General features: G+C 37.8%; 1 protein-coding gene across 1 annotated transcript in view; it reads left to right on the forward strand.

The window, feature by feature from the left end:
- Positions 1-18348, forward strand: part of dnah5l (dynein, axonemal, heavy chain 5 like) — a 99047-nt gene that overhangs the window by 27534 nt on the left and 53165 nt on the right. Inside the window, exons 30-47 of the mRNA XM_059326795.1 lie at positions 96-350; positions 1268-1417; positions 2417-2535; positions 3461-3597; positions 4378-4540; positions 5205-5316; positions 6761-6889; positions 7802-8001; positions 8507-8660; positions 10203-10313; positions 10974-11129; positions 11849-11977; positions 13108-13323; positions 14287-14433; positions 15369-15541; positions 15628-15698; positions 17054-17161; positions 17831-18018. Coding sequence (XP_059182778.1) covers positions 96-350; positions 1268-1417; positions 2417-2535; positions 3461-3597; positions 4378-4540; positions 5205-5316; positions 6761-6889; positions 7802-8001; positions 8507-8660; positions 10203-10313; positions 10974-11129; positions 11849-11977; positions 13108-13323; positions 14287-14433; positions 15369-15541; positions 15628-15698; positions 17054-17161; positions 17831-18018 — 2718 coding nt within the window. The remainder of the gene's footprint in view (positions 1-95; positions 351-1267; positions 1418-2416; positions 2536-3460; positions 3598-4377; positions 4541-5204; positions 5317-6760; positions 6890-7801; positions 8002-8506; positions 8661-10202; positions 10314-10973; positions 11130-11848; positions 11978-13107; positions 13324-14286; positions 14434-15368; positions 15542-15627; positions 15699-17053; positions 17162-17830; positions 18019-18348) is intronic.

Here is an 18348-nt window from a genome sequence, read left to right on the forward strand (position 1 = left end):
TAAAGTAAGCTAAACTAAGCTAACCTAGGCTAAGCTAAGCTAAGCTAAGCTAAGCTAAGCTAAGCTAGGCTAACTGTCCCTGCTGCCTGGTGCAGAAGCTGCAGCAGCAGATCTGCTCCCTGCCGCCCCTCGTCCCTCTGGGTGCTCTGCTGCTGGACACGGAGCAGCTGCAGCTCTCTCTGTCTCACGAGTGTCGTCAGTGGAAACGAGCCTTCGGCGCCGCGCTCCACCGCCACGCCGCCGCCGACACACACCGCCTCTTCACCTTCGTGGACGCCATGACCAAGCGCCTGCAGCGACCAATCAGAGACCTGGAGGACGTCAGGGAGGCCATGGCCACGCTCCGAGAGGTCTGACGTCACATTATTATTATTATTATTATTATTATTATTATTAATAATAATAATGATAATAATAATATTTTTTTTATTATTCCTATTATTATTATTATTATTATTAATATTAATAATGTTAATTATTTTAATATGTTATTATTATGACTATTCTAATAATAATAATGATATACGTATTATATGTATTATTCATTATAGTATAATTAATATTATGATGCCTGTTATTTTAAAAACAATATTAATAATAATTAATAATAATGACACTTATAACAAAAAAGGTTGACATAAATTTAACATAATAATAATAAAGTGTATCATTATTGCTGTTGATGATATTATTATTAATACTACTGGTTATTATTGTTATTATTATTATTATTATTATTATTATTATTAATAATAATAATAACAACATAATATACAATATATACATTTATAATATAATAACATTTACTTATTATTATTTTTATTATTATTATTATTATTAATGACAACAGCAACAACAACTATTATTATTTTTTATTTTAATAATTATATTACTTTATTAATAATATCAAGAATATAAATAATAATATTAGGATCTTATATTTAATTTTTTTTTCATTTACGTTCTTCACAGCGTCACATTCGCTCATTATTAATTCTCTTCTTTTAATCTTAGTTATTCACTTTTCTTTCTTTTTAATTAACCAGTTATTTTGGTAATTTATCAATAAATATAAATTAATTTTAAAATAAATTAAAGTCACATGAACTGACTCGTTATTTCAGCCTTTCATAATCATATTAATCCTTTAAATGATTCATTTATTCTGTTTGAATGATGTGTATTTTTCTTCTCCTCTGTGGTTCTGATGATGAAATATTAATGATTTATTATTAATAATAAACACTCCTCTGTGTGTGGTGTGCAGGTCCGGGAGGCGGAGCTTAGCGTGGACGCCGCCGTGGCGCCGCTGGACGAATCCTTCGCTCTGCTCAACAAACACGAGCTGCTGTTCAGCGACGGGAGCGCCGAGCGCGTCGACGCCCTGACGTACGGCTGGAGGAGCCTCAGCACCCTGGTGACACGACTCATATTAATATTATTAGTTATATTACACTCCTTTAGTTTCATTCAATTGAAAAAAATGCATATGTTATCTGAGATTAAAATCGTATTTTTAGGAGAGAAAGAAATCTGATATTCTCTGACATTAAAGTGGCAAATTTACTCAGAAAAAAAATCATCAATTAATTGGAAAAAAAAGTGTATATTTTCTGAGATTAAAATTATATTATTAGAAGCAAAAAAAGTCAAATTATGAGGAAAAAAACATTTATATTCTTTGAAATTAAATTTGTAAAATTCGAGAAAAATTTTAATACATTTTGAGTTTAAATCGCAACATTAATCCTAAATTAATTGAAAAAAAAAAGAGTGTATTCTCTGAGATTAAAATGGTATAATTAGGAGAAAAAAAATCAGATTTTCTCTGTGGGTAAAGTCTTTGTGTGGTTTAAATCTTTGAGGAAAAAAGTAATAAATTATCAGTAAAGACAAAAAAACCCTCTGACATTAAAGTGTCAAATTTACTAAGAAACAAAATCATAAATCAATTGAAAAAAATGATAATATTCTCCAAGTTAAAAGTGGTAAATATTCAAGTAAAAAGTCATAAATAATGAGAAAGAAAATGTAATATTCTCTGAGATGAAAGTGGTTACATTAATCCTTTAATTATTGATTTTTATTACCATCCTTTTAAAATGTGTAGAACATCGTCCTCTAGTGGAGAAATGTAAATATTACACGTTATTACTAACTGACTTAAGACAAACTGATGAAAGAGACGAGATATAAAAAATATGCAGTGACTTCCTGTAGAACAGATCTTTTTCTAGAGGAGGAATAATCTCTGGTTGTGTGTTGTGTGTGTGTTTGTTGTGTGTGTGTTTGTTTGGTGTGTGTTTGTTTGGTGTGTGTTTGTTTGGTTGTGTGTTTGTGTGTTGTGTGTGTGTGTGTTGTGTGTGTGTTTGTTTGGTGTGTGTTTGTTTGGTGTGTGTTTGTGTGTTTGTTCCAGGTGGTTCAGACCCAGAACACTCTGGTCCAGATCCAGCCCAGAATGAAGGCGGACCTGCTGAGCTCCGTGCGGAGCCTCCAGGAGAACGTAGAGAAGTTCTGCAGCGAGTACAACCTCAGGTACAACTACTGCTTCCCTCAGGGTGAAATATTACAGAGAAACTCATTCAATTATGAGAATAAATCTGATATTTTCTGATATTTTTTTCGGAAATATTTGAGAAAAAAGTCTGAAATTATGAGGTATAAAAAAATGCAAATATTCTCTGATATTAAAGTGATAAATGTATGATAAAAATATATATTAAAATACATAAATGAATTGGGAAAAAAATGATTATTGAAGTGGTAAATTTAGGAGAAGAAAAAAGAAAGAGAAAAAAACTGAGATTAAAATTGTTACATTTATGAGAAAAAAACGATGAGTAAAAGATGCAAATATTCTCTTAGATTAAAGTGATACATTTAGCACAATTTGAGTGTTCAGAAATTTCACATATAACATTTTTAAAAAGTCCTAAATTATCAGAAAATATCTGATATTTTCTAAAGTTTTTTCTAATAATTTATGGCTTTTTTCTTGTTTATGTGCTGCTTTAATCTCAGAGAAATCAGATTTTTTTTCAAATGATTTATGACTTTTTTTCTTACAAATTTTGTTGTTTTCTTAAATCTCAGACAATATCAATGTTTTTCCTCATAATTTTGACATTTTCTTCATAAATCCACCATTTTATTTAGAAGTTTTTTATCTCGTAATATAGCATTTTTTCATGTAAGTGTGCAATTTTAATGTAAGGAAATATTAGATGTTTTTCTCATAATTTATGACTTTTTCTCCGTTAACATACAATTTTAAAAAATATCAGACTATATCAAAGTTTTTTTCTCACAAATGTATACATTTTTGAGTGAGATTTTTATAGAAATTTTGCCACTTCAGTCACAGAATATCAACTTTTTCAGAAATGTCCCATATAAAACGAGTGTAAAGTGGTTTTTCAGAGCAGATGCAGAGAGTTTAGTAGTGTAATATTTCCTGCAGGGGTCCGGGGGTGGAGGGCGTCGCTCCGGCCGAGGCCAGCGAGCGGCTGCAGAGTTTCCAGGCGGAGTTCGATCAGCTGTGGAGGAAATACACCACCTGCTCCGGAGGAGAGGAGCTGTTCGGACTCGCCGTCAACGGTTCGACTCCCTCTGTCCCTCTGTTGTCCCTCTGTCGTCCCTCTGTCATCCTAATGTCCCTCTGTCGTCCCTCTGTCGTCCTAACGTCCCTCTGTCGTCCCTCTTCCGTCCCTCTTCCGTCCCTCTGTCGTCCCTCTGTCGTCCCTCTGTCGTCGCTCTTGCGTCCCTCTTCCGTCCCTCTGTCATCCTAACATCCCTCTGTCGTCCTAACATCCCTCTGTTGTCCATCTGTCGTCCCTTTGTCATCCTAACGTCCCTCTGTCGTCCTAACATCCCTCTATCGTCCCTCTGTCATCCCTCTTCCGTCCCTCTTCCATCCCTCTGTCGTCCCTCTGTCGTCCTAACGTCCCTCTTCCGTCCTTCTGTCATCCTAATGTCCCTCTGTTGTCCTAACATCCCTCTGCCGTCCCTCTTCCGTCCCTCTTCCGTCCCTCTGTCATCCTAAAGTCCCTCTGTCGTCCCTCTGTCGTCCTAACGTCCCTCTTCCGTCCCTCTGTCATCCTAAAGTCCATCTGTCGTCCCTCTGTCGTCCTAACGTCCCTCTTCCGTCCCTCTGTCATCTTAATGCCCCTCTGTCGTCCCTCTGTCGTCCTAACGTCCCTCTGTCGTCCCTCTGTCATCCACATGTCCCTCTTCCGTCCCTCTTCCGTCCCTCTTCCGTCCCTCTGTCATCCACATGTCCCTCTTCCGTCCCTCTTCCATCCCTCTTCCGTCCCTCTGTCATCCTAACGTCCCTCTGTCATCCTAACGTCCCTCTGTCGTCCCTCTGTCGTCCCTCAGAGTATCCAGAGCTGCAGAGGATCCGGAGGGAGCTGTCCCTGCTGTCTAAACTCTACTCTCTGTACGGCTCGGTGATTGACAGCGTGGCGGGATACTCAGACATCTTGTGGGCGGAGCTCGACATCGACAGGATCAACTCTGAGCTGCAGGACTTCCAGAACAGGTGAACGTTTCTTCTAGAACAGGTGAACGTTTCTTCTAGAACAGGTGAACGTTTCTACCAGAACAGGTGAACGTTTCTTCTAGAACAGGTGAACGTTTCTTCTAGAACAGGTGAACGTTTCTACCAGAACAGATCATTATTTCCATTTTGCCTCTCATACTTTATGAAGAAAAATAGCTAACTACTAGCTTGCTAAGCTAACTACTTAGCCAAGAAGTTAGCTAAGTAGTTAGCTTAGCAAGATACTTAGCTAAGAAGTTAGCTAAGTAGTTAGCTTAGCAAGCTACTTAGATAAACACTTAGCCAAGAAGTTAGCTAAGTAGTTAGCTTAGCAAGCTACTTAGATAAATACTTAGCCAAGTAGTTAGCTTAGCAAGCTACTTTGCTAAATAATGGATATGGGTCATTTTTGACCCATGTTGTGCATTAGAAGAGTAGTGACAGAAAAAGGGATTTTATTTTAAAAAATGAATAAAGGAAAACATAAAATTAGGATGTATGATGATCAAAAACAAACTAATTGAGGAAAACCTGGAATACTGAATGATGAAAATAATTTATTGCCAAGATATAGAACATAAAAACTCTGTCACTGGGTCACTTTAGACCATGTGGTGCATCAAAGGGTTAATGAATACTCTCTCGTCTTTTTGTGCGTTTTGAGGATCCGGAAGCTCCCGAAGGCGCTGAAGGAGTGGCAGGCCTTCAGAGAGCTGAAGAAGACCATCGACGACTTCACGGAGAGCTGCCCGCTGCTGCACATGATGGCCAACAAGGTAGGAAGAAACACACACTCAACATCTGTACCACAGACCTGCAGCATGAGGCCACAATAAAGAGATTTAATGTGATTTCATGTCAATAAACGGGTCTAAATAAAGCAGAAATAACAACAACATGATGCTGAATGATGCTTTGTTTGGTCTGTCTGCAAAACGACAACAACACTGATGTTAAAACGATGGTTTTCTCAATGGAGTCTGGTGCAGCAGAGCTATAAATCAATGCATGTCATTTATTAGGGAGTTTTTATTGATTGTTGAACACTTTAAGTCAGGAGTCTCAAACTCAAATTACCTGGAGGCCGCTGGAGGCAGTATCAAAATGACCCAAAAAAGACACAAAATGACCCAAAAAAGACCCAAAATTATTTAAAAAAGACACAAAATTATTAAAAAAGACAAAAAATTACAAAAAAAAAACCCACCAAATGACCAAAAAAGTAATTAAAGGGACCTTCCACACACAACACAGTAAAGTGCCATTCATATAAAACTCACATTAAACTTTCATATCAAGGTGGGGGCCACAAAATATCGTCACGAGGGCCACAATTGGCCCGCGGGCCGCGAGTTTGAGACCTATGATTTAAGGAGTTTTTCAGAGGCTGAAACACAAAACAAATAACAAAAATAATTAGTTGTTTTTTTTAGCATTTCAGGTATAAATTAAGGGAAGCTTTCATGTTATTTGGGACATTTTATTGGGGTTTAAACAGCTGATTTAGCCAGATTTAATGTGAATAAACGGATCTAAATGAAGCAGAAATAACTCCAACATGATGCTGATGTTAAAAAAGTCTGAGGTGATGCTTTGTTTGGTCTGTCTGCAAAATAACAAGAACACTGCTGTTAAAACGATGATTTTTTCAATGGAGTCTGGTGCAGCAGAGCTATAAATCAATGCATGTCATTTATTAGGGAGTTTCAATGGATTGTTGAACACTTTAAGGAGTTTTTAAGAGTCTGAAACACAAAACAAATAACACAAAAAGTTAACTGAAAGATTTAGAGCATTTAAGGTGTAAATGAAGGGAAGCTTTCATGTTATTTGGGACATTTTATTGGGTTTTAAACAGCTGATTAAGGGCCGATTTAATGTGAATAAACATATCTAAATGAAGCAGAAATAACTGCAACATGATGCTGATGTGGGAAAAGTCTGAATTGATGCTTCGTCAGGTCTGAAGAACACAAGAACACAAGAACACTGATGTTAAAACAATGGTTTTCTGAGTGGAGTTATTCTGCACAAGAGAATTTTTACTCTTATGCTTTTACGGCACAGAGAGTTTAAATCCTGAGACAGAATTATTTTGAAAAATTCCGAAACATGCTGCAGAAGGAACTGCTGCTATCAATGCTGCTACATATATTATTATGTATTTAATCTGGTTTATGTTTAATGTGTAAACGTGCAGTAAGAGTGTGTGTCCACCAGGCGATGCTGCCCCGACACTGGACTCGCCTCAGTGAGCTGACGGATCATCACTTCCTGGTGGAGTCGGAGACGTTCTGCCTCCGAGACATCACAGACGCTCCGCTGCTCCGACACAAGGAGGACATCGAGGTCTGGAGAGGGTTTTATCCTTTAAACATCGAGAATAACCTGATTCATCAAGAATGAGGCCAATAACCCTGAGAAATCTAAAAGAAAGTCTGTAATGCTTCTGTAGAGTTAGATGTAAAAAAAAAACAGCTACAAAAACCTGTAAAAATCAAGAATAATCCAGAAAATTTATCAATATTCCTGAAAACAACATGCATGAATCCCCATATTTTAGAATTCTGAAAAATAAAAGTTATTTTTAGGATTTTCTATAATATCAAAATAACTGAAAGTATCAGTAATGGTTGTAAAACCTGATTTAAAAATAATAATTAAACAAAAAATTCCAGAAAAAAAAAGATGTTGCAAATAATCTTAAGAAATCTGGGAAAGTCTGGAATGCCTCCATAGAGCTGGAAGTAATTAAAAAAAAAACTTTTAATATCAAGAATAATACAGAAAATTCTACAATAACCGTGAAAAAACCTGCATGAATCCAAACATTTAGTTTTTTTTATTAAAAATCAAGGTTATTTCTTTAGATTGTCAATAATATTAAAATAAATAAAGCAGAAAGAAATCAGAAATGGACACAAAAAAAATAAAGAAAATTTGGATTTAACCATAAAAAAAAATCCTAAAATACAACAAAATCAACCCTGAAATGTTTCCTCTCCTCCTTGTTTCCTCTCCTCCTTGTTTCCTCTCCTCCATGTTTCTCTCCTCCTTGTTTCCTCTCCTCCTTGTTTCCTCTCCTCCATGTTTCTCTCCTCCTTGTTTCCTCTCCTCCTTGTTTCCTCTCCTCTTTGTTTTCTCTCCTCCTTGTTTTCTCTCCTCCTTGTTTCCTCTCCTCCTTGTTTCCTCTCCTCCATGTTTCCCCTCCTCCTTGTTTCCTCTCCTCCTTGTTTCCTCTCCTCCTTGTCTCCTCCTCAGGACGTTTGCATCAGTGCCGTGAAGGAGCGCGACATCGAGGCCAAGCTGAAGGAGGTGCTGGCTGAGTGGAGCGGACACTCGCTCAGCTTCGCCTCCTTCAGGACACGAGGAGAACTCCTGCTGAGAGGAGCAGACACCGCAGAGAAGATCTCCATGATGGAGGACAGCCTCATGGTGCTGGCCTCGCTCCTCAGCAACAGGTGAGGAGGAGAGGAGGAGAGGAGGAGGAGGAGAGAGGGAGGAGAGGAGGAGGAGGAGAGGAGGAGAGGGGGAGGAAAGAAGGAAGGAAGGAAGGAAGGAAGGAAGGAAGGATGAAAAGAATGTGTGGGAGGAAGGAAGTAGGAAAGGAAAGAGGGTAAAAAGGAAAGGAAGGGAAGAAAAAGATGGATGATGGAAGGAATAAATGAATGAATAAACAAATGGATGAATTAATTAATTAATGATGAATGAATGAACAGATGAATTAATGGATGGATGAATGAATGAATGAATGAATGAATGAATGGATAAATGAATGAACAGACGAATGAGTGAATGAACAAATGATCGAATGAATGAATAAACAGATGAATGAATGGATAGATGACTGAATGAATGAATGAATGAATAAATGAATGAATGAATGGATGGATGACTGAATGAATGAGTGAATGAATAGATGACTGAATGAATGAGTGAATGACTCTCCTGCGCCTCCTCCTGCAGGTACAACGCTCCCTTCAAGCCGTCCATCCAGCTGTGGGTCCAGAAGCTCTCCAACACGTCTGAGATCATGGAGAGGTGGCTGTCGGTGCAGAACCTCTGGATCTACCTGGAGGCCGTGTTCGTGGGCGGAGACATCGCCAAGCAGCTGCCTCAGGTCACGCCGTCGCCACGCTCATACCTTCTCTCTGCAGCTTCAGCAAAACGTAGCAGTCATAGTCTAGACGGAAGTGTCCAAAAAGTGAAAGTGAGGAGCATTTATGGGTACAAGTCGGGAACCGGCCTACCTTACATATCTCAAGGGTGCTGAGTCCAAAAAAATGGTTCCCAAGCGAAATTTTGAGTTTTTGACCTTCTCATTTGCATATCAAAATGGCGGCCGTTGGTCATTGGACCATTTTCCCTTAGTTTTTTTGTAAGTAGGCAATCAAAGATGAGGAAATTAAGTTTCTAGATCTATAGTCTAGAGTCAGAGCAAGGATATAGTGGAGGCTCAGTGTCTTTTTATATATATCTATAGAGTATTATTTGTGTCATTTTTTAAGGCCGACATAAATATTCAATCAATATGACTTTTAAATGTTCCAGTTGGTATTTTGCATATATAAAAAGACACTGAGCCTCCACTATATCCTTGCTCTGACTCTAGACTATAGATCCAGAAACTTAATTTCCTCATCTTTGATTGCCTACTTACAAAAAAACTAAGGGGAAATGGTCCAATGACTGTGCAAAATGGGCAATTTGGTGGCCATTTGATATACAAATGAGAAGGTCAAAAACTCAAAATTTCGCTTGGGAACCATTTTTTTTGGACTCAGCACCCTTGAGATATGTAAGGTAGGCTGGTTCCTGACTTGTACCCATAAATGCTCCTCACTTCTTATAGAAGGCCTTTTTTCTGAAATCCGTCTAGACTATCAGGCTGAGAGAGGAAACGTTCACCTGGAAGGTTTAGAAAAAACAGAAATCACCATTTTTATCAAAGGAGTCTGGCGGCTTCACTTCCTCCTCATACAGATCAGTCTGATAACAAGGTAGCTCAGTAAAATATTCTAAATATGACGTCAAAATCTGTTAAAGCGTACACAATATTTTAAATATTTTACCAATGGAACTTAACCCTTAATAGGGCACTCATTGAAATATTAGCAAATTCCAAATTTCAACCCTAGAGAATATTGGAGGATATAACATACTGCCAGAATGTGTGAAAAAAACATACGAAAATAATATTTTGAGAAAAAAATTTACGAGATTAAATTGGCAAATCTACGAGAAAAAAATGCGTAGATTTCTGAGATTTAAAGTGGTGAATCTGGGAGAAAAAAGATGCTTTTCCCCCACTTTTTTCTCGTAAATCTGCGACTTTTTTCGCGTAGATTTGCCACTTTAATCTAGTAAATTTGCAACTTTTTTCTCGAAATATTACCTGAAGTTACCAAATATAGTTCTTTGCCTGATAAAGGGTTAACAGGCCCTTCTGAAGCAGTTATATTACTGTGTTAAAGCCACCAGACTCCATGGACAAAAACACTAATTTACCACTCAGAACACAGGAGTTCCTGCTCTGTTGCTGCATCGTTTTATTGTTTTATATATGTATAAAATGGGAATGTTTCGACTTAAATAGATAAGGAACGCTACGGGTAAATGACAGGATTAATTAAATGGAATAAATTGTGTTTGGCTCATCCAGGAGGCCAAGCGTTTCCAGAACATTGACAAGTCGTGGCAGAGGATCATGCAGCGAGCACACGAGATTCCCAACGTGGTGCAGTGCTGCGTAGGAGACGAGACGCTCAGCCAGGTACTCACCCTCTCACTCACTCACCCTCTCACTCACTCACTCTCTCACTCACTGTCTCACTCACTCACTGTCTCACAAACTCACTCTCTCACTCACTCACTCTCTCACTCACTCACTGTCTCACTCACTCACTCACTCACTCACTCACTCACTCACTCACTCACTGTCTCACTCACTCACTCACTCACTCACTCACTCACTCACTGTCTCACTCACTCACTCACTCACTGCCTCACTCACTCGCTGTCTCACTCACTCACTCACTCACTCACTCACTCACTCACTCACTCACTCACTGTCTCACTCACTCACTCACTGTCTCACTCACTCACTCACTCACTCACTCACTCACTCACTCACTCACTCTCTCACTCACTGTCTCACTCACTCACTCTCTCACTCACTCACTGTCTCACTCACTCACTCAATCACTCACTCACTCACTCACTGTCTCACTCACTGTCTCACTCACTCACTCATTCACTGTCTCACTCACTCACTCACTCACTCACTCACTCACTCACTCACTCACTCACTCACTGTCTCACTCACTCACTCACTGTCTCACTCACTCACTGTCTCACAAACTCACTCTCTCACTCTCTCACTCACTCACTCCTCTCCTCTCCTCTCCTCCTCCTCCTGCTGCTCCTCCTCCAGTTGCTCCCTCACCTCCTGGAGCAGTTGGAGCTCTGTCAGAAGTCTCTGTCTGGTTACCTGGAGAAGAAGCGTTTGGTGTTTCCTCGTTTTTTCTTCGTGTCTGACCCCGCCCTGCTGGAGATTCTGGGCCAAGCCTCCGACTCACACACAATACAGGTAACACACACCTGCACAGGTAACACCCCCCCGCACAGGTAACACACAGATAACACACAGCTGTACAGGTAACACACAGATAACACACAGGTATACAGGTAACACATACCTGCACGGGTAACACACAGATAACACACAGGTGTACAGGTAACACACACCTGCACAGGTTACACTTACCTGCACAGGTAACACACACCTGTACAGGTAACACACACCTGCACAGGTAACACACAGATAACACACACCTGTACAGGTAACACACACCTGCACAGGTAACACTTACCTGCACAGGTAACACACACCTGTACAGGTAACACACACCTGCACAGGTAACACACAGATAACACACACCTGTACAGGTAACACACAGGGAACACACACCTGTACAGGTAGCACACAGGTAACACACAGGTGACACACAGGTAACATACATGAAACGTCTCCTCTGACTCCTACCTGTCTCCGTCTCTGTAGAAACGTCTCCTCTGACTCCTACCTGTCTCAGTCTCTGTAGAAACGTCTCCTCTGACTCCTACCTGTCTCCTTCTCTGTAGAAACGTCTCCTCTGACTCCTACCTGTCTCTGTCTCTGTAGAAACGTCTCCTCTGACTCCTACCTGTCTCCTTCTCTGTAGAAACGTCTCCTCTGACTCCTATCTGTCTCAGTCTCTGTAGAAACGTCTCCTCTGACTCCTACCTGTCTCCGTCTCTGTCCGACAGGCTCACCTGCTCAGCCTGTTTGACAACGTCAACAGAGTCGTGTTTAATGAGAAAGTCTACGACCAGATCGTCAGTTTTCAGTCTCAGGAGGGAGAAACGGTGGATCTGAGCCAGCCGGTCCTGGCACAGGTACTCACTAACCTCCGTCTCCGTCTCACCTGTACCCATCTTTACCTGTTCCTTTGCTGTGGTCCTATCATATGAAGAGACTGTGGATTCAGCAGAAACCTGCAGAAGACCTCCAGTCAGTGGTTCTCTGTGGAACTATCAGCTGCCTTCCTGGTTCACTGCTGGAACAAAAAGCTTTGGTTTGGTTGAGTTGTGCTCCATCAGCACTTCTCTAAGGTTAGGACCAAACAGTTCCTGTTGGGCTCTAAAAGAGTTTAAAGAGTAAATAAATGTAGTAAATGTTGGAAGTGAAGTAGTTTGGAGGACGATGTGACTACAGGAAGTGACATAGTTCAGTAAAAACCTGATGCAGGAAGTTAGGGGTTGTTTGAATTACATGCTGCACTTTGGCCTCACACGGGGCACCAACAATAATCTGATGGGAGACAGTTAACTTGTCTTTATAGGGTTAATTTAGGTCTCTTTTTAGTCTTTTTATCTTAGTTTTTTTTGTCATTTTAGGCCCTTTTTAGTCATTTTGTGTCTTTTTTTGTCTTTTTAGGTCTTTTTTAGTCATTTTGTGTCTTTTTTAGTCTTTTTGTGTCCTTTTTTTAGTCATTTGGGGTTATTTTGTGTTTTCTTTATAATTATGTGTTGTTTCCCTCCTATCTTACACTTTGTGCAATATACTCCGCCTCTTTGTCATTCTTTTTTTTTTGTTGTCATTTTACATCTAACCTGGCTTGTTCTGTGTATTTCTTGGTTATTTTACACAGTTTTTTTGTAATTGAGTGTCTTTTTTTGGTCGTCTTGTGTTAAGATTTTTACCTCTCCTGGTGAAAGTCCTGATGTGTTTGGCAGTCACAATAACTACAGCCACTAGAGGGCGCCACTAACTCCTGAAGGATTGGAGATCATAAGCAGCAGGATGGATTTTGGCGTCTGCTTGTAATGTCAAAGTGTAAAGTCGTGTTATTTGTACCAGAGTGATGATGGTGATCAGGCTGACTTCATCGTATCTCTGCCTGTTTTATCCTGCTCACTGTTTGTGAAAACTATATTTTGTACTTTGAATCAGATTCAGTACGTGCTGATAGACACTCTCAGTCAGTGAAGCGTGTACGGCTCAGCTGAGAGTCTTGTGTCTCCAGGGCAACGTGGAGGCGTGGCTAGGTCAGCTGCTGGGCGGAGTCAGGCAGACGCTCCACGCCATCATCCGCCAGGCCTACCTGGCCATCAGCGACCCCGGCCTCAAGCTGCTGGACTTCCAGTCGGCGTTCCCGGCTCAGGTTGGCCTGCTGGGAATCCAGATGATCTGGACCAGAGACGCAGAGGAAGCACTCGTCCTCAGCAAGTCTGACAAGAAGGTGCTTTTATTTTGAAAGGAGGAGCATCGGTGCACATCCACTGATACGCCTGAACTAAAGAAATACAGAACAGAAATTCAGAAATAAAATGAGTGTCCTCCAACTTTAAAGTTGTTCCTGGACATACTTAAATAAAGAAACGTTAATTATAACGTTAAGATAAAAGACTTCTGTAAATATCAACATCATAATGTACAAAAGACTCAAACGTTTCCACTGTAAAAAATTCTAAAGAAAAAAAACAAAATAGTAAAAAGTCTCTCAGTCAAATAACAGCAAATAACTCTAGGTTTTTGTATTTTAAAATATATATAAATATCTCTTTATTTTTTAAATAAATCTATTTTTTTACATGTTTTAATTAAATTCAAAGTTAATTAAAAACACAAAGTTGCCTTAATTTGTATTTTTTGTATTTCTACATAGAATTCACTGCAATTTCACATTCAAGATCATTAATTTATTGAATAATACTGTAAAAAATAAATCTATAATTATATTTATTATAATATTAATTTACAGTTTTCAAGGTACATTTATGGTTGATATTTGAAATGAAAGTAATTTACCTTTTTTTTCTGGCATTTTGACTTGATGTCAAAAAAAAAAAAACAATGGTAGAAAAGCTACCAGTGAAATAATTCAGTAAATATCTTATATTAATATTGTGGCTTGGAGGGAACTCCTCCTACAAAGAACTACAGGAAATCACTGAATATCAATCAGATCTTTAGAATACTGAGCTGTATGAAACACATTGATAATATAAAAAGGATCATTTTAATCCAAATGTTCTTACTTTGTATTAAACGTCTAACTGAAACATATTAAAGTTCCTCTCAAAGAGAGTTATTTTCAGTTGTTCCCAGACATTTTTTTCCTCTACAGAGATGAACTCAAGAGAAACATAACAGCAAGTATGATTTATTCTCAGTAATGATCCTCTCTGTGATTGGCCGACAGATCATGCAGACGACCAATCAGAAGTTCCTGGACCTCCTCAACGAGCTGATCGACATGACGACCAGAGAGCTGAGCCGCAACGAGAGGACCAAGTACGAGACGCTCATCACCATCCACGTCCACCAGAGGGACATCTTCGATGAGCTGGTGGGAGGACTCATTTACACACTCTGATACCATTATATTACCATTATATTACATTATATAACCATTATATTACATTATATAACCATTATATTACATCATATTACCATTATTTAACATTATAATACAATTATATTACATTATACTACCATTATATTACATCATATTACCATTATATTACCATTATATTACATTATATAACCATTATATTACATCATATTACCATTAAATCACATTATAATGCAATTATATTACATTATATTCCAATTACCGTAATATTAACGTCATATAACCATTATATTATCAATATATTACCATTATAATACCATTATATTACATCATATTATCGTTACCATTATAATACCATTTAATTACTTCATTTTACAATATATTACCAATATATTACCATTATATCACATAATAAAACCATTATATTACATCATATTACCATTATTTAACCATTATAATTCAATATATTACATTATAATACCATTATATTAACATTATAAAACCATTATAATACCATTATAATACCATTATATTTAATCATATTACCGTTATATTACTATCATATTACAATATATTACCATTATATTACATTATATTACCATTAAATTACCATTAATTTACCATTATATTACCATTATATCACATTATAATACCATTAAATTACCATTAAATTACATTACAATACCATTAAAATACATTATATTATAATTTTATTAATTATATAACCATTCTTCGGTTATTATAATACCATTGTAATATAATTAAATTACATTATACATTATATTGTCATTATGACATGATATTACAAATGTCATTTTTTAGGTAATCTGCATGTGAACACATGAACATAATTGAGTCGTAGTGCTGTGCCTCCAGTGATGCTTTGACCTTTCCACGGTGCTGTTTCTCTCTTTTATCACCTCCACCAGGTGCGTCTCAACGTGCGCTCTGCATCCGACTTTGAGTGGCAGAAACAGTCGCGGTTTTACTTCGTGGAGGAGACGGACAGATGTGTCATTCAGATCACAGATGTGGAGTTCAGCTACTGCAACGAGTACCTGGGCTGCACCGACCGGCTGGTCATCACCCCGCTGACCGACAGGTACGCTGCTCCAACATGATTAAAATGGTGCTTCTACTGGCCACGCAGAGCTCTATGTGTGACTTCTGTGTTGAACATGTGTCCAGGTGTTATATAACTCTGTCCCAGGCTCTGGGGATGAGCATGGGGGGCGCTCCGGCCGGCCCTGCAGGAACAGGTAACGCTCTCTACGGACCAATCAATCAAAATGTAGACTTTAATCACATTTTGTATATTTGTAGTTTTTTCCACATGTTTTCGGTCTCTTGGCCAATGAAATGCATCAGAATACATGTGGGAGTGTCGCAATGCAACATGGGACTTTTCCAGAACTTGGAAATCATCACCAAAAAAAGAGACAAAATGACTAAAAAAAGACACAAAAAGAGACAAAATGACCAAAAAAAGACACAAAAAGACCAAAAAAAGACACAAAATGACAAAAAAATGACAAAAAAAGACACAGAATGACAAAATAAAGACACAAAATGACAAAAAATGACAAAAAAAGACACAAAATTACTAAAAAGGACACAAAATTACAAAAAAATGACCAAAAAAGACACAAAATGACCAAAAAAAGACAAAAAAAGACACAAAATGACTAAAGAAAGACACAAAATGACTAAAAAATGAACAAAAAAGACACAGAATTACAAAATAAAGACACAAAATGATAAAAAAAAGACACAAAATTACTAAAAAAGACACAAAATTACAAAAAATGACCAAAAAAGACACAAAATTACAAAAAAATGACCAAAAAATACACAAAATGACTAAAAAAAGACACAAAATGACTAAAAAAAAGACAAAATGACTAAAAAAAGACACAAAGTTACCAAAAAAGACACAAAATGACAAAAAAAGACACAAAATGACCAAAAAAATTACCAAAAAAGACACAGAATGACAAAATAAAGACACAAAATGACAAAAAATGACAAAAAAAGACACAAAATTACTAAAAAGGACACAAAATTACTAAAAAATGACCAAAAAAGACACAAAATTACCAAAAAAGACAAAAAAAGACACAAAATGACTAAAAAAAGACACAAAATGACTAAAAAATGACCAAAAAAGACACAGAATGACAAAATAAAGACACAAAATGAAAAAAAAAAGACACAAAATTACAAAAAAATGACCAAAAAATACACAAAATGACAAAAAAAAGACACAAAATGACTAAAAAAGAGACACAAAAAGACAAAATGACTAAAAAAGACACAAAATTACCAAAAAAGACACAAAATGATTCATTCATTTCTATCTGCTACAGAGGCTGAAAAATGTATTATTTAGTAGGAAGAGTTGACACTTCTGTTAAATTTACAGAAAAACTTCAGATTTTAGGGGCTGATTTTAAAATCATCAATCAGAGGTTTTACAGGCAGTTTTTACAGCCGTTTTAGGCCTCAATGGGTTAATATCTCTTTAAATATCTCTTGTGTTTCTCATGTAATTATATTTCTCTGTTAATAACTTTGAATGGTTGCTGCTACACAACAACCTTTGCCTTGTGTTCAGGGAAGACGGAGACCACTAAAGACATGGGCCGCTGTCTGGGCAAATACGTGGTGGTCTTCAACTGCTCGGACCAGATGGACTACAGAGGACTGGGACGCATCTACAAAGGTTAGCCATGTTAGCATCCAGGTGTCCACAGCTATCGGGACAGGGAAAGAAAGCTGCTGAAATGTGATTTATTCATGAATGACCACAATAACACCAGGGGGAGAATGAAACTGAATTTGCGGAGACTTTACTTGAGTATTTCAGTTTTGTGCTAAAGAGAAATATTGTACTTTTTAGTCATTTTTCATGCAAAAACTCTTCATTAAGAGCGTATAAATGGGAAAGTTTGCTTCTTTCCTTTCAATTACTATAACTATTTTAAAGTTTAATACCTCAGTAACTATACTTGCAGATTTTGATAATAAAAACTAATAATGATATGTTTTTATAGATTGATTTAACTCCACTTTTACAGTTTTTTCAAGTGACTTACACATGAATGCATCTATAATCATAATCCAATAAAGGTATTATGATTCTGAAATGGTACGTTCAGGATAATGAGTACATTTAATACTCTAAGTATAGTTTGAGTTACTTTCTAGGACTTGTATTTCTACAGCGTGATACTACTACTCTAGAAAGAGATCTGAGTACTTCTTCTACCTCTGAATAATACAACTAATAATACAAAGGTCGGGTATGTTAGCAGCCAGAAGTAGCACCATGTGGATCTCCTGGTGTAGAACCAGTCCCCGTGTCCTCAGGATGTGGTTGTGGTCCCTGCAGGTCTGGCCCAGTCCGGAGCGTGGGGGTGCTTCGACGAGTTTAACCGCATCGAGCTGCCGGTGCTGTCGGTGGCGGCGCAGCAGATCTACATCGTCCTGCAGTGTAAGAAGAACAAGAAGAACCAGTTTGTGTTCACCGATGGAGACGTAGTGGACATGGACCCTGAGTTCGGCATCTTCCTCACCATGGTAACGCTCCTAATGGAACCAGGGGGGTTCTAGGGTACCAAAGTTCTAATGTACAGGGTGGAACACTCTAGAGCAGGGGGTTTAAACTCAAATTACCTGGAGGCAGCATCAAAATGACAACAAAAGACACAGAATTACTAAAAAAAAAGTCACAAAAATACAAAAAAAGACACAAAATTACTAAAAAAGACACAAAATTACAAAAAAAAAAGACACAAAATTACAAAAAAAAGACACAAAATTAGTAAAAAAAAAAAGACACAAAATTGCTAAAAAAAAAAGACACAAAATTACAAAAAAAGACACAAAATTACTAAAAAAAGACACAAA

The sequence above is a fragment of the Centropristis striata genome, chromosome 23 (genome assembly GCF_030273125.1).
Source record: "Centropristis striata isolate RG_2023a ecotype Rhode Island chromosome 23, C.striata_1.0, whole genome shotgun sequence".
Lineage (NCBI taxonomy): Eukaryota > Metazoa > Chordata > Actinopteri > Perciformes > Serranidae > Centropristis > Centropristis striata.